Source organism: Trichomycterus rosablanca, chromosome 21, assembly GCF_030014385.1.
Source record: "Trichomycterus rosablanca isolate fTriRos1 chromosome 21, fTriRos1.hap1, whole genome shotgun sequence".
In the NCBI taxonomy this organism is placed as follows: Eukaryota; Metazoa; Chordata; class Actinopteri; order Siluriformes; family Trichomycteridae; genus Trichomycterus; species Trichomycterus rosablanca.
In genome coordinates, this window is record NC_086008.1 from 20823505 (window position 1) to 20840342 (window position 16838).

Sequence of the window (16838 nt, forward strand, 5' to 3'; positions counted from 1 at the left end):
GGGACATTTTTTCTGCCCAGCTTCCGGGTTGTGGAGCTCTGTATAGTTCCAAACAACCCATAGAGCCCCATTCATTTCCACTACTTATCAAACATTTTTAGCTGTATGTTGCTTTGTTTTAAAAAAATTATGAATTTAATGTCATTAATATACTTAATACTGTTATTGTTTAGCATTTGCTCAGCACTAAATGTTACATGTTTATCTTAATTAATAGGTATAACCCAATTTAGCTTAGTCAGTTAAGCTTAATTAATGACACACGAGTCTTTTCACCTAAAATGAGTTGATTAATCAAGAGTCTTGTTACAGAAATGATCATAAAACATTAGAACCACAATAAATCATTATACTTTTACTTTCATACTTAAGTACATTTGAAGGTAAATTTAGTTTAGTACTTTAGTGGAGGTAAAGAGTATTTTTACTTTTACTACTACTTTTACTGGAGTAATATGTTACCTTGGATATCTCTACTTTAACTCAACTACATGGTTTGTCTACCTTGTCCACCACTTACATTAGACAAAATGAACTAGTGCACATTCATAATGAATTCATTAATGTATTACATGTAGGAATCAATTATTAATCACTCATGAAATAAGAGATGAATGAATGCTTTTTCATGTACCTGCACTATAATGTTTTTGGTACGGTAATGTGTTTATCAATCTGTTCATTCAGTGCAGGTAAACCTTATGAATCCAGCACATGACTTAGTGTTTAGCAAAAATGATTATTATTATGAATCCTCAGGAAAGTGAAGGGAGATTAGTTTATGCAAAAAACAAAACATAAAAAACTTTAATGTCTATACTGTATATTGTCTCTACTACTTAAGGATATCGCATTATGTAATGTATGCTAATATAATGTACTGTGTGTTAACAAGAACGACCTATTAACAAGTCATTATAAACATCAATCTTCCACTTTATATACCAAATTGACATTAAAGCAGATGCAGTAAATGTAAACGCAGTTGAAAATACCCAGAAATTGTACAAATGTTTATTATTTGCCGTTTAATATTTCATTTACTGCTGCCTGTCCCATTTGAGAACATGACAGCGCTGGGTTTGTTTGGAACTATTGAGGGTTACATTTGGGCATTACAGGCTGGGTTTAAGCGTCTTTGAGTATCTTGAAAAGCGCTATATAAATAAAATGTATTATTATTATTATTATTACATGAACCACGTGACCGCGTAGCGGCGAGATCAAGGAGTGTCGCAACTCTCTCTATCTACGGCTCTGGTAGGAACGTCTCTTGTGTGCTAGTTGTAAATTTGCATTGTTGCGCATCGGTTGTTAAACGCTGATTGGTTCCCCGAGCCGTGACCGAGACGCGTTTCTCAGATCTGATTGGTGGACTGAGCTGTCAATCATGCCGCCTGTATATATCCGGTATATGGGGAGCAAAACAGAGCTGGACTGAGCGGAAGGCGGATCGGTCGGTCGGTGCTCGGTGTTTGTCGGTAATTATCGATCTGTATGAATTATATCGATATTATTTATTTCTCTGGATTGTAGTGAAGAATCGTGTGGGGTTTGGAGCTGATGTGGAGGATACTGGAGGCGCTGGGCCGGATGGAGGAAGGTCTGGTGTGGATGGTGAGCTGGTTTATCACTGCGGATCAGACGGACGACTGAAAGATCGAAGCTCCGAACATCGACGATTCTTCTCTAACCGTCTTATTCATATCGCGGTTCTCGGTTATACTGATCAGTTATAGATCTGGAACATTGCTGCTGTCATATTAGGAACCAGGAACTTCCTAAATTCTCTACAGGTAACTATAAAACATGTTTAATAATCTTATATCTAAATCAGTTATTATCATTTATCAAACATCTTCATCCTGGTCCGGGTCCTGGTGGGTCAGGAGTCACCCGGGAAGATACCTCCAGGACGGGACACACGGTCATCTATTGTTCATTATACAGTATATTCACTTACATACGCTGGGGCAATTCAGAGTAGCCAATCGACCTACTGGCATGTTTTTAAATTAAACAGTTTGACACATTAAGGCGCTTAAACTGGACCAGTGACATCACAACCTCTTTGACTCCACTCCCAGGAAGAAACAGAAACTGAAGCCGTGTCGGGAACAGACTTCCCTTTGACGTCATTGGTCCAGTTTCTTCTGGCCGTTCCAGCCGCGGTCGTGACTGGTCATCATCAAACGCTAAAAGTTCACAGAGGCCTGAAAGCTTTTCAAAATGTCCAGTTTCCAGGTTGGACTTGGGTTAGGGTTTGACTCGACTCCCAGACTTCTCTTCGACGTCATTGGTCCAGTTTGTTCCAGCCGCAGTCTTGGTTGTCATCCAAGGCTAAAAGATCAAGTTCAAAAACCACAGAAGCCTGAAAGGTGCTCAAAATGTCCACTTTCCAGGTTGGACTTAAGTTAGGGTTAACACTGAAAACTGAACCAGTGACATCACTGCATCTTCGACTCGACTTCCAGACTTCTCTCTGACGTCATTGGTCCAGTTTCTTTTGGCTATTCCAGCCGCGGTCCTGATTGGTCGTCATCAAAGGCCTAAAGGTTCAGACACCACAGAAGCCTGAAAGCTTTTTGTCCAGCTAAATAAAAGACTCATGTTCAAAATATCCAGTTTCCGGGTTGGACCTGGATTAGGATTAGGGTTAGGGGTTAGGAGCTGAAATCTGGACCAGTGACATCACAGCATCTTCGACTCGACTCCCAGGTTGGACTTGGATCGAGCGAATTCCCGTAATCAGACTGGAGAGCTGGCGCTCCGTACCCATCAGACACGCCCTCAGGTTACTGATCTAATCGCAACGCATGTAGCAATAAACCAGGAATCGGAGGTGTGAAAGTAGGCGGGGTGGCAAAACGTTTGAGGGCATGGGTTCGAATCTCAGAGGCGCTGTGGGCCTGATCGGCTACGTCTAAAGAGGAGCTTGATGGCCGGAGCCCTGTGGTCGTTCTATATTCCTGCCTTGCTGGAGGGTTGTTGGTTGGCCGTGTGTGTGTCTGTTAGTAAGTGAAGCTCTACCAAGCACCGGCAGGGTCAGGGTTCCAGTGGACCCGGAGTCTGACCTGTCTAATGACGTCACATTGTTGACTTGCAAAGTGTTTCGGTGCCTCTGCAAGCTCAGCACTGGTTTGCATATCCTGAGCAGTATTCAAACGGAAGCGGCTGCGTTACGCGCGGGGCGTCTCTAGGCGGTGGAAGAACGTTGCTGACCGAAAGAATGTGGACACTTGGACTTTGGGGCTTTTACTGATCTTGACAAGAGACAACTGTTCCATGTGATTTTTAATGTGATGTGTGCCGTCAACCCAGCCTCACCCAAAGGTGACAGTTTGGGGCTTCTACTGATCTTGACAAGACACAACTGTTCCATGTGATTTTAATGTGGCGTGTGCTGTCAACCCAGCCTCACCCAAAGGTGACAGTTTGGAGCCTTTACCTTGACAAGGGACAACTGTTCCATGTGATTTTAATGTGGCGTGTGCTGTCAACCCAGCCTCACCCAAAGGTGACAGTTTGGAGCCTTTACCTTGACAAGAGACAACTGTTCCATGTGATTTTTAATGTGATGTGTGCTGTCAACCCAGCCTCACCCAAAGGTGACAGTTTGGAGCCTTTACCTTGACAAGAGACAACTGTTCCATGTGATTTTTAATGTGATGTGTGCTGTCAACCCAGCCTCACCTAAAAGTGACAGTTTGGGGCTTTTACTGATTTGTACTTGGCAAGAGACAACTGTTCCATGTGATTTTTAATGTGATGTGTGCTGTCAACCCAGCCTCACCTAAAAGTGACAGTTTGGGGCTTTTACTGATTTGTACTTGGCAAGAGACAACTGTTCCATGTGATTTTTAATGTGATGTGTGCTGTCAACCCAGCCTCACCTAAAAGTGACAGTTTGGGGCTTTTACTGATTTGTACTTGGCAAGAGACAACTGTTCCATGTGATTTTTAATGTGATGTGTGCTGTCAACCCAGCCTCACCTAAAAGTGACAGTTTGGGGCTTTTACTGATTTGTACTTGGCAAGAGACAACTGTTCCATGTGATTTTTAATGTGATGTGTGCTGTCAACCCAGCCTCACCTAAAAGTGACAGTTTGGGGCTTTTACAGATCTTGACAAGGGACAACTCTTCCAGGTTTTTTTTAATGTGTGCTGTCAACCTAGCTGTATTCAAATGGGCACAGAGAAGTCATTCGCTACAGACTCGTCCTAAGTCCGTTTGCTGGACCGATCGGTTTATGATGTCATAATGCCTTTTACTGTTCTGGTTTCCTAGGAAACCTCTCGATGTTCATTAATCCGCTTCGTATACTTTTCGATACAGGATGAACCACCTGTCGCTGAGCGAGCTGTGCTGCCTGTTCTGCTGGCCGCCGTGCCCGAGCAAGATCGCGTCCAAGCTGGCCTTCCTGCCGCCGGAGCCCACGTACAGCCTGCTGAGCGACGAGAGCGGCACGCGCTGGACCCTGCACCTGTCCGAGCGCTCCGAGTGGCAGTACTCGACCCGGGAGAAGGACTCCATCGAGTGCTTCATGACGCGCACGTCGCGCGGCAGCCGCATCGCCTGCATGTTCGTGCGCTGCTCGCCCAGCGCCCGCTACACGCTGCTGTTCTCGCACGGGAACGCCGTGGACCTGGGCCAGATGAGCAGCTTCTACGTGGGGCTGGGCTCGCGCATCAACTGCAACATCTTCTCCTACGACTACTCGGGCTACGGCGCCAGCTCGGGCAAGCCGTCCGAGAAGAACCTGTACGCCGACGTGGACGCCGCCTGGCACGCCCTCCGCAGCAGGTGAGCTTCGGTCAGGGTTTGAATTTGGCCCTTGTACAATCGTAGTGACGTTAGCTGTACGCTTTAGTACGAAGTCGTTTGTTTCTGGCCTTTTTTTCGATCCCAGGGAAAAACAAGTGGTCCCAAAAACGAGGGTCTGTGGCTGTTTTGCGTTTCGGATTAGCATTTGTAATCAGTTTAACAGTGTTGCATTAGGACGTGATCGTCAGTTATAAACTAAGTGTATTGTAATCGACCTTGAGAATAGGAACGCTGACCTCAAACAGAAGTGGTGACCCTTGGCGTGGTGATTCATTACGCCTCTTAGCAACTGCTGTGGCTAAAACACATGAATATGGGTAATTAGAAGGGGCGTCCCAATACTTTTGTCTGTGTATTCTAGATATGACTTGATTTTTACTTTCTTTTTTTTTTTTTTTTTTAATTATCTATTTTTTCCCCCAACTTTTATCCCCATTCTAGTCGAGCCCAATTACCCTGATTGCGTCCTCTATACTGATTCGACCCTTTTTTGCCGCTGACTGAGGACGCCCCCTCCGGCACGCAGTCAGTACAGCCGGCATTTTTCACCCGCACGAGCCGAGTTCATACACCGAGAGACACCGCGCACGGAGGGTCACACCCCCCTCAATGTCATTCCTCAGCCCCGTGCAGGCGCCGTCAATCAACCAGCAGGGGCCGCAGTCGCACCGGTTATGACGACCTACGCTCCGACGCTACCCCTAACCCTGAACGACAGCCAAACGTTGTTCATACTGCCGCCCAACCCGGTCGGAAAGGTAGAGCCGAGTTTCGATACGATGCATCCAGAAACCCAACTCTGGTGCGCAAGCGTACTTTACCGCTGCGCCACCTGAGCGGCCCTTGATTTTTACTTTCATTTTTTTTACACTGAGTGTGATTTTCATGCGTGGCAGCGCTGGCTGTGCCATTGTTTCATGTAAAATGAGGCGGGGCCGCTTACTACGCCAATGCGCTACCTTGAGCGCGTCTCTGATTTGCCCCCAACACTCCCCCTCCAAATCTTGCTCATGCGCCCGGACCGGTCCTGAAGACCACATACCGCAAGGGCAGTGGGGGGAGACCATGTCCACCCTCTGACGCCCGACCGGAATCTGACCTTTGCCACTTTAAATTAGAACCACGCCCTCAGATCTCCAGACATAGCCAGTCATGTCTGTGTAGGCGCCTGGCTTGGATGATAGCACTGCTAAGATTCAAACACGGATCAAAACGTTTACATTTTTGACATTTGGCGGACGCTCTTACTGTGACAGTATACTGTCTAAGCAATTGAGGGTTAAGGGCCTTGCTCAAGGGCCCAACAGTGGCAACCTGGCAGTGATGGGGCTTGAACCAGCAACCTTTCGATTACTAGTCCAGAACCTTAACCACTAGGCTCAGTGTTCTTTCTCTCTACGTTCACTGTTTATACATGAGAACTCGAAGCCTTGGAGCAAATCGGACCTCCAGCGTGGTCCTATCCCCTCCCCCAACGTTGGGCCCCACAGGCTCGGCCCCACGTGTTCCTCTGTACATTCTATAAAACGATCAGGCGAGGGCTTCCTAGATTAGTTACATTTGGCGGGTAGGTGGGAATTTCGGAGCACGCGTCCTACTGTAAAGGGAGGAACCGCCACATGGTGTGTGTGTGTGTGTGTGTGTGTGTGTGTGTGTGTGTGTGGCCCCAGTTGACTGTAGGAAAGCCCAGAGCTTCTACTGTTCCTCAGAGCTACAGATGTTGTCCCTCTAACACGGGGGTGTTTACATGCTCAGCATGCCTCATGGTACAACAATAGACGGTTGTCGAGGCCATTCTGATACGTCCAAACGTTTAACAGGTCTGATTCTCGGGAATCTGATGAAGCACCAGACAGTAACTTGAGTAACTTCCGGCGTGGCGTCCATACTCACCGATGATGCAGCGTGTGTGTTTAGGTCGCCGGGGCGTCGGCTCGGTGTACACAGGATATTTACCGGTAGAGAGAGATCCACCTCGTGCCTGTCTGTACAGGTGAGTCAGTGATGAGTAAACGGGCGTGGCTGGTTTACATGATGGCTGGAGAACAGGTTGTGTGGAGAGAAGCCCTGCAGCAGTCGGTCAGAGTGGAGCCGGAAGTCTCGTTCTGGCCTTTTTCCACCCCAACTAGTGTCTGTGCCTACGACAAACAAAATACGACGAAAAGGGGACAAACTAAAGGAAAATATATACAGGAAAAGACTAAAAGAAAGTATAAGGATGAAATATGTGAAATAAAATAATTTATTAAGCAAAAAGGTAGTAAATAAATACAATATGAAAATGTTGGGAGAAAAATATAAAGAAAAAGGGATGAAAAAGGAAAATATATACAGAAAAAAATGAAAAGAAAGTGATAGGATAAAACACGTTAATAAAATAATTCATTATTTAAAAATGTAATAATTTAATAAATAAAATGTAAAAATATTGAGGAAATGTGGGGGGGATATAAAGAAGGCGGGACAAAAAAGAAAAATATATACAGAAAAATACAAAATAAAAAGAAAGGAATAAAAGACAAAATTTAATAAATAAATACATAAATAAAAGGTAAAAATATAGAGGAAATATGGGGGAAAATATAAAGAAAGAGGGACCAAGAAATGAAAATATATACAGAAAAAGACAAAAAGAAAGTAAAAGGATAAAACGTGTGAAATAAAATAATTTATTGTAAAAAAAAAAAAATTTAATAAGTAAATACAAAAAAAGGAAAAAATATTGAGAAAATACATATAAAATATATACAGAAAACACAGAAAAAAGAAAAAAAGAAAAGGCAAATAATAGTGAGGAAGTGAGAAAATGTAAATGTAAATAAGGGAGAGGTTCATAAAAATTAAGGGAAGAACAAGAGTGAAAGAAAAAAAGGAAATAAGAAAAGTAAAATAAATAAAAGAAAGAAAAGGAAAGTGTTAATAGGTGACTGACAAACCGGATGGATGGACAGAAGCTAAAAATGAGTGGATGACTTGGGTTGACCCCCTCTGACCTTTTAAAGCTTCTGCAATAAGACGAACTGTTTGATTTGAGGCGGTAAAAGTGACTCGGGCCGTACGAACAAAGCTTAACGTGACCCGCCTGCCCACCGCCGTGGAGACTCACGGATAGAGAATTCTAATTCCAGGCCGTGCTCCTCGGCTAAGGGTTCCTCTCAGGCGTGAACAGCGGAGCATGTGACCGCCGCTTCCTGAGAACTGCAGCAAAAATGTGACCCGACTGAACTCAGAAGAAGAAAAACAGGAAGGAAACGCGGCGACTCGGCGGCAGTTTTGGCCGACTTCGAGGACGTGAGCGGTGACCGGGAAAATATGGAGACAACGAGGGGGGGTTGATTAAGAGGAGTAAACAGGAGACTACGTGTTACGCAGCAGATCTTCAAAGTGGGACTAGTTGAAAATTTAGGACTAGGGACGGTCCAACATGTCCCAAAAACATCTTACCTCAAATCCTTGAGCAGAGATGAGTTGAGGAACCTGAAGAACCCAACAGTGTGTATAAGTGGTCAATGTTTTACCACCTACTGTGCATAATATTATCGAAAGATAATGGCTCAATCTCCTTTAATAAAAGGTGACTGATAGAACTTGTTCTGTTTTTGAAAAGGGGTGCTCCCACAAGCTCACAATCAGGCGTCCAAATACTTATGGCCGTGTCCAAGTTTGTTTGTTTACTTATCAGGGCAGTTGTAGCTTAGTGATTACGGTACTGGACTAGTAATCGAAAGGTTGCTGGTTCAAGCCTCACCACTGCCAGGTTGCCACTGTTGGGCCCTTGAGCAAGGCCCTCAAGTCTCAATTGCTTAGACTGTATACTGTCACAGTACTGTAAGTCACTTTGGATAAAAGCGTCTGGACTAGTAATCGAGAGGTTGCTGGTTCAAGCGCCACTGCCAGGTTGCCACTGTTGGCCAGCAGAGGTCGCAATTACAGCAGCAATGACAAACCTCAGCTGTGTGTTAGTATTTCGCTTAAAAAAGCTGTCCCAACTGTTTTGAAATTAAGGTTGTAAGCTGACTAACGTAATCAAAACAGCTTAGGTATTTTCCTTCCACGCCTTGGTGATCCTGGAAACCATAAATATTTACCTTGCATTTACTATCACAGACTGATAAATAGGTCACATGATCCAATATCTCTTTATTTCTTGACTCCTAATTGTTGAACTTTGGCCTATTTGCCTCGCCTTACCTAGATCCAAAAATATATGGACACCTGAGCGTGAATCGAGTGAGTAGCAGTGCGGCTTCGTCTACCGTCCGTGTTCTCCATCCATCCAAAGAATTAAAACATGTTCTCAGCATGAACGGGGTCACATGACACCACAGATTTCTCCTGTTTTCTGTCTGGACTATTAATAATACAAATATTTCTTGGGCTCGGACGTGGAGAAAATAAAACCTGACCGACTGGATTTGGACCTGCCCTTGTTTTGGAAGAATGCCGTCTAACGTTACCTAACGTGGATTATAAGTGGCGGGATTGATTGTGTGGTTTGAGACGCGTGACTGGCATTCAGAACTTCCTCTTGAAAACGAGCTCGGACGTCAGCCGAGCGAATTCAGGCGCCGCTTATTGGATTAGATTGAAAAGTGTGACGTCCCCTGGTCAAATGTTGGGCAAAAATTGGTATATAAACGGGCGTGGCGGGTGAACGGGTGGGTGGATCTGAAATCTGTATACAAGCCAAGGTGTCATCAATGGGCCGGACGATTTAGAGTTGGAACTGCGATGGTATCTTGAAAAAAAAAAAAAAATGAATAGACGTGAATGGGGCATAAAAATGTAGGACTTGGAGCGGTCCGACGTGTCCCAAAAACATCTTATTAACCCTTGAGCGAGGATGGTGGAGTAAGAACAGCTCTCAACAACAGTGGCCATAAGTGGTCAATATTTTACCACCTACCGTGCATAATATTATCGACAGATTCAATCTCCTTTAATAAAAGGCGACACCATAAACCGCCTAACAAGCTCATGGTCAGGCGTCCAAATACTTACGGCCATGTAGAGAAAAATAAGGGCCGTCCAAATCAATCGATTGTTTGTTTGTTTATCAGGGCGGTTGTAGCCTAGTGGTTAAGTTACTGGACTAGTAATCAATTTCAAAAAATGAATGGAAGTGAATGGGGCATAAAAATGGGCGTGGCGGGTGGGCGGATCCAAAATCTGTGTCTAAGCCGCGGCGTCATCAACGGGACGGACGATTTACGATTGGAACGGCGTTGATATCTCAAACTGCGGCTACTCTCTTCTGTCAGGGCTCTTCACATCACTTTGGAATATGTCTGTGGGAACTTGTGCCCATCCAGTCAAAAGATGACCCCTTGATGTGCACAAATCCCCACAGGTACATGCCAAACCCTTGAGGAAAGCATTCCCAGCAGAGTGGAGACACACGGATGCACTCCATAATAATGCCCGCGGTGTTGGGAACGTATGACCAGCTTATCGTCGCTATGGTTTTAAAAGCCGCACCCGTCGCTTTATCACGCTACCACCACCACGCTTCACAGTCGGTTGTTGTCCTGACTGTACGGTTCTTAACGGCCGCGTTTCATTTCACAGGTACGGCATCCGCCCGGAGAACGTGATCGTGTACGGGCAGAGCATCGGCACGGTGCCCTCCGTGGACCTGGCGGCGCGGTACGAGAGCGCCGCCGTCATCCTGCACTCCCCCCTCACCTCGGGCATGAGGGTGGCCTTCCCCGACACCAAAAAGACCTACTGCTTCGACGCCTTTCCCAAGTACGTACCCCTCACCTCTCGTATATTCACCGAGTGGCCAAAAGTATCTGGACGCCTGACCATGAGCTGGTTAATCATCTCGAGTTAGAGCGACCTCTCACAAGACCTTGTCTGTGGGAATTTGTGCTCAGCATTTGTACAATTGGGCCCTAATGTTGATGTTCTGGTTCATTTCAGAGTGCCCCCCCCCCCCTCCAAAAAAAAAAAAAAAAAGATCATTGTTAAAACAGTATGATCAAAAGTATGTGGACACCACGTCTAATTATTAAGTTCATGTATTTCATGAACACTTCTACTGCTAACAGAGACACTGGGCACAACACACACACACACACACACACACACACACACAATTTAGAGGCCTGGCTCATGGTCAGCATTCCAGTTCATCTCAAAGGGTGTTCATTAGATTGAGGTCAGGGCTCTGTTCAGGCTTTGTGGTGCTACACCTCCATCATCACGTCTGTCTGGAGGTCTGTCTCGGGTTGTGCATGGCCGCAGTCATCTTGGATACAGGAACGGTCCTTCCCTAAACTGTTTAGCAGTGTTGGCATGTAGCACGTAACTATAACGCAATCACATGAAGTCTGGCTCATGGTCGTCATTCCAGTTCATCTCAAAGGGTGTTTATCAGGTTGATTTTAAACTCAGTCGTTGCAGGAAGTGTCCACATACTTTTGGCTGCATGCATGCTTATTTAAAGTGAACAGACCGAACCTCGCCTGTAACGTCTCCTCTCTCTCCTGCAGCATCGACAAGATCTCCAAGGTGACGTCACCGGTGCTGGTGATCCACGGCACCGAGGACGAGGTGATCGACTTCTCTCACGGCCTGGCCCTGTACGAGCGCTGCCAGCGACCCGTCGAGCCGCTCTGGGTGGAGGGAGCCGGGCACAACGACGTCGAGCTCTACGGCCAGTACCTCGAGAGACTCAAGCAGTTCGTCAGCCAAGAGCTCGTCAACCTGTAGGGCGCACCTACGTGGTCGCCGGGCGACCGCTGGCGCGGACTCTGTAGCTTTTTGTTTGTTTGTTTTTTTACGGGTTCGTTTGTGTTCAGGACCAGCAGGGTGCCGGCGAGCACCCCGGCTGCCTTCTGAAGGGTGCTGGTGTCGCCGGTACCCATCTCGACGGGGTCACGACTCCACCAAAAGTATGTGGACGCCCTCGGGAGCTATTTGGGTTCTTATGTTTCAGATCCATTGCTAACAGTTGTGTCATTTTAATCATGTAAAATAAACGATGTACCTCTGGCTTTGTGGCCCTGACAGAAGAGGCACAAATTCCCACAGACACACTCCAAAATTTGGAGGAAAACTTTTGAAAAGAAGGTTGCGCGATTTTTGGCAGGAGCGCGCTTGCAGGAGTACAAAATAATCTGGTCATTATAAAATGGCAGATGGGCACAAATTCCCACACACACACTCCAAAATATTACAATAAGCCTTCTCAAGGAGAGGGAAGGTTTTGAAATAGGATGTCCACCAAATTCCACATACTTTTGGCCATAACGTGCATTTTTGCGGGCATTTGTTGTGCCAAGTGTTTGTGAGTTGGTACGTGACGGGCACGGTGAGGTCGCTGCCCATTTGCCCCTTACGTCCAGCGTGCCCTTTTGGTTACCACGTTACATGGCTGGGAGTCAACCCCAGGAGTCGACTCCTACACCAAATTCAGGCGTCCACATACTTTTGGCCATAACGTACAGTGGGCCTTCATTGTGCCAAGTGCTCGTGAGCTGGTACTTGATGGGCACTGTGAGGTCGCTGCCCAGTTGACCCTTACGTCCGGAGTGCCGTTTTTGTACCAAATGACACGGGCCCCCCCAGGAGTCGACTCCTGCATTTTATGTCTTTTCACAGTGAGTCGATTCTGAATTTTTGGAATCGGTTCTTTTTGCGATTCGGAGTGCCGTTTTGTACCAAATGACATGGCTAGGAGTCGACCCCAGGAGTCGGCTCCTACTTTTTACTCCCTTTAACAGAGTCGATTCTGAATCTTTGGAATCGGTTCTTTTCACGATTCGGCTGCGTTTTACGATATAAATCCTTGTTTCTCAATAAATAATCGGTTCCTGGTTTATTTACCGCATCGCCCTGTGACTTTACAGCTGATTTTGGGTACGAGGTTGTGCAGAAAGTGAAAAAAATGTGAAAATATGACGGGTTTGTGCCACAGTGTTAGTTAGTTAGCTTAGCATGACAGGTAGCCGGACTGGTTCAGATGAATCATGTCCTGAAGATGCTGTTGATCTGTAGCTGGAATATTAAACGTCATGTATTAAATCTGTCTATTCCAGACGACTGTTTGTAAATATTCACAATTTCTATAATGTTTTTGTTTTGTTTTACTAATGAGAATACTAACGATGCAGATTAATCCAGATAGAAATGAACCGAATCCTGATTTTGTGATGGTCAGCTTATCATTATGGACACTTATAACTCTTGTACTCGTGTTCATGATCTTATTCTTTCTTATTTTATAAACTCCTTTCGTTTTTTTGGAAGGAACCTGTAACATACAGACGAAAGTCTCGAGGCTAGCTCTAATATTAATAATAATAAATGAACTGATGAAATAAAAGAAATGAAAAATCATATCTGGGTTGTGTATTCAGTCCACCTACTGGCATGTTTGTGAAGGAACAGCCAGACTGAACAACCTGCCTGGACTTGGAAGAGGTAAGGCTCGGACCTTGGAGGAGATGCAGGTCCAGGCTGGTCCAAACTTTGCCATGACCCCTGATATGCCTAACAGGCTGTCGGGACATCTCACGGTGTCCCCGTGGTAGCCGGTACCAGGCATACAAATGCTGGGCACAGATTCCCACAGTCTCATGAGAAACCTCCTCAGAAGAGTGGCTGATGCTCCAGCTGAAAGGATCACACAGGGGTTGCTCTATTTAAGTATTATTTTTGAAACAGGATGGTTGATGAGCTGTACAGATGACCTTCCCCAACACCTGGGTGCCCATGATAGGCTAGGGTTAGCATGGGCACTTTGACTGACCTGGTGTTGGATGTACGTTCATCTCTTCATCATTGGAGTTAAAATGATCTGCAGTTTAAGTCGCGGTAGATCTTCTGTTGGTCTGGACCAGACGCCGAAGCCTTCATGCCTTCTGGCATTAATGAGTCTTGGTTGCCCAACAACCTGGCGGAGGTTTGTGGCACGTCGCTCCTCGGTCCACTGTTTGTAGGTAATCCCCACAGTTCCTGTTGGATGTACTTCAGCCCTGTCGTCTGTCTGTAACGATTTGGTCCTCATCAAAGTCTCTCAGGTTTATTTGTTGGGCCCTTGAGCAAGGCCCTTAACCCTCTTGGCTCCAGGGGTGCCGTACAATGACTGACCCTGTGGTCTGACCCCAGTTTCCAATCAAGTTGGTTGGAATCCCGAGTACATAAGGGAAGCCTACACATTAAGAACATGTTAAATCTCCTAGACAGTGACCGGAGGCGAGGTTCGAGTCCAGGTTCCCATGACCCTGTAGATGTGCGGCACCCACACCTAAAAAACAAAACAAGTCAGAATGAAAAGTTTTAGTGTGCTGCCCTCTAGTGGCGATTAGCTACACCGAAAATTCCAAACCGTATTTACTGCACATGTACAGATCCTATCCTCAGCGACTGCTTTATACCGATCAGGGTCAAGGTGGGTCCGGGGTCAAGATTACACATTGTTAGACAGGGTGGCAATGAGGTAAATCATCACAGTACATTACATGCTCTCTCATTCACCAGCTTACACACTTACTCTGGGGTGTGGGTGGTTTTGAACAGCCTGTTTTGAGGTTCAAGCACAGGGTCCTGGAACTGTGCAGCACTTGCACTACCTGAGGTCAATCTGACAGCTGAAATGGTGAGTGGGAGGTCAACGTGCATGCACTGTGTCCAAACTGGTAAGGCTGGAAGTCAATCATCAGCTCATGGACAGATGACCTCACATCCGCCTTCTGAATTTTCCAATAAGGTGAAGTTAATTCCTTCAATCACGGCAAGTCGTTCAGGTCCAATCACACCTGAACCACCAGCAGTACTGCTATTACCGCAAACACGGTCAGACAAAAGCTCTTGTTTTATTTTCTCCATAGATCAAACAGTTTGGGGATCATCATGGTGTTTTTTGGATAGCAGTTAGTCCCTCTTTGTTACCTTTCTTACTGTTGAGTTATAAAAGCTTTAAATTAGGCTTTTCTGGGATCTTTTGGGGCTTTTTTGTGGGAGGCATTTCTAAGCCCTGCAGCAGGCGGGCGGTTCCACCCTCAGGTGGATTTATGACCGTTAAAGGAAAGATGAAAGTCGGTGTTTTTAGCTCTAATGGCTTCCACTTCCTACAAAATTCACTAAGCGCCTCCTTTGTTTACAACCCAGAGGTCACAGGGACCGTTTGTACACCCTGGAGGTTCTGACCTTTGACCTGCTGTGCCTGTGTGAAAAAGATAAAAACCTTTTCTTGATGCTGCAGCGCTGAAAATCAGCGTTTAAATCAGATACAACACAAAGTGTACAAATTAAAATAATTAAGAGGGAAAATGTGAAGGTGAATAAAATGTATTAATTACATAAATAAAAAAAATAAAATTTAACTAAGAATAAAACTTTAGAAATATCAATTATAATAGATAAATAAAAATACAATACAAAATAAATAAATGACTAAATAATAGTGTAAAAACTGAAATTTCATATTGAAATAAATTACACCTAAATAAAACAAATTTCATTATTACAGATGATTTTACAAAAATAATAAATAAAAAAGTATAAATTGGATAAAAAATTAAACAAAAAATCTGAGAACAGGATGAACAAATAAAGAATAAAGCAAAAAATTATTTTATTTAAATGTAACAACAAATTGAGCAAAACATTAACAAACATCTGAGAATATAAAATGAAGATTCACACATTTTAATTAATTTATATAAATAAATAAATAAATAAAGTGTTTTTTTACACAAATTATTTTAAAAGAATAAAAAAATAAATTATTATTTAAATAATTCTTAATTATTAGTTTTTTTCAGGATGTGCAAAATAATCAGTAATATGGTACAAAGAGGACATTTTTCTAAGCATTTAGAAGTACAAGTATTACAATAACAAAATCCAATTACAAATAAAGGAAGTCTTTAGGTTAAAATGTACAGAAATTTAAATTTAAATGTGCAAGTAAGCAAACAAATGAAAACTTCAAAAGCTTTAAATAATAATAATAATAATAATAATAAGAAGAAGAATAATAATAAGAAGAAGAAAGACGAAAAATCTCTATGTAATAAACATAAAATAAACAAAAAGTTTAAGACAATAAAATCTTTAAATCAATAATATTTAAATGCAAAACATAAAGACTTTGGTTTGGGTTTGAATCTTTTTTGATCATTAGTGAGAACATGTGGAAAATGCAGTAGGTGGATTGGCCTTCTATATTTAATTTATATTAAATAAAAAAATGATGATTTATTAAATTTAAAAGATCTGGAAATTAAACCCTGGACCTTCTTAATGAATGTGTTATAACGTTATTAACAGTTTATAACAATAATAATAGTTAAAAGTAGCTGTAATAAATGATTCAATTTAGAGTTCAGAGCAAGAAAATGCAGAAATAAGCATATTTAAATGTGAATAAATCAATTCAAACAGAATAAAAGCAAAAAAATAATAAGCATATTATTAAATAAGCAAAATAAATGAAATAGTAATAATAAATAAAAACGAATAAATTATATTATATGATGAAATAAATAAATAAAATAACAAAAAGCAGAAATAAATGTATCTTTATTCACAAACAAATAAAGATGTATAATATTTATAATATTTTATTATTATTATTAATATATTTATAGTAATATTAATCTTAGATAGATGTAATAAATGATTAAATTAATAGTTTAGAATAAATAAAAAATGCTGAAATAAACATATTTAAATATGAATGATTCAATTCAAACAGCAAAAAAATAAAAGCAAAAAATAATAAAAAAATATTATTAAATAAGCAAAATAAATTAAATAATTATAACGAATAAATTAAACAAATAAAAAACAATAAAATAAATACATAGATAAATAACAAAAATCTGAAAATATGTATTAAAATATCAGAAAAACAAGTAAATATTTTATAATAGTAATAATAATCTGAAATAGATGTAATAATACTTAATAATAATATTTAATTTTATTTAATTTTAAAAGTTTAGAGTTAGAAAATGCAGAAATAAACGATATTTAAATGTGCGCGATTAATTTAGA

The 16838-nt window shown here is 42.8% G+C and overlaps 1 protein-coding gene across 1 annotated transcript; it reads left to right on the plus strand.

The window, feature by feature from the left end:
- Positions 1-1432: 1432 nt before the first annotated feature.
- On the plus strand, positions 1433-13172 carry abhd17b (abhydrolase domain containing 17B, depalmitoylase). The gene is made up of 4 exons (XM_063017633.1): positions 1433-1796; positions 4338-4805; positions 10395-10574; positions 11324-13172. The coding sequence occupies exons 2-4, from the start codon at positions 4339-4341 to the stop codon at positions 11541-11543; spliced, it is 867 nt and encodes a 288-aa protein (XP_062873703.1). The 5' UTR covers positions 1433-1796; position 4338; the 3' UTR covers positions 11544-13172.
- Positions 13173-16838: the final 3666 nt, after the last annotated feature.

What these genes read in the sequence shown, in the direction of transcription:
- abhd17b (XM_063017633.1), top strand. Translation starts at nt 4,339, where the DNA reads ATGAACCACCTGTCGCTGAGCGAGCTGTGCTGCCTGTTCTGCTGGCCG. An exon ending in TGGCACGCCCTCCGCAGCAG is followed by an intron (nt 4,806 to 10,394) that starts GTGAGCTTCGGT and finishes TTCATTTCACAG; the next exon opens with GTACGGCATCCGCCCGGAGA. An exon ending in TGCTTCGACGCCTTTCCCAA is followed by an intron (nt 10,575 to 11,323) that starts GTACGTACCCCT and finishes TCTCTCCTGCAG; the next exon opens with CATCGACAAGATCTCCAAGG.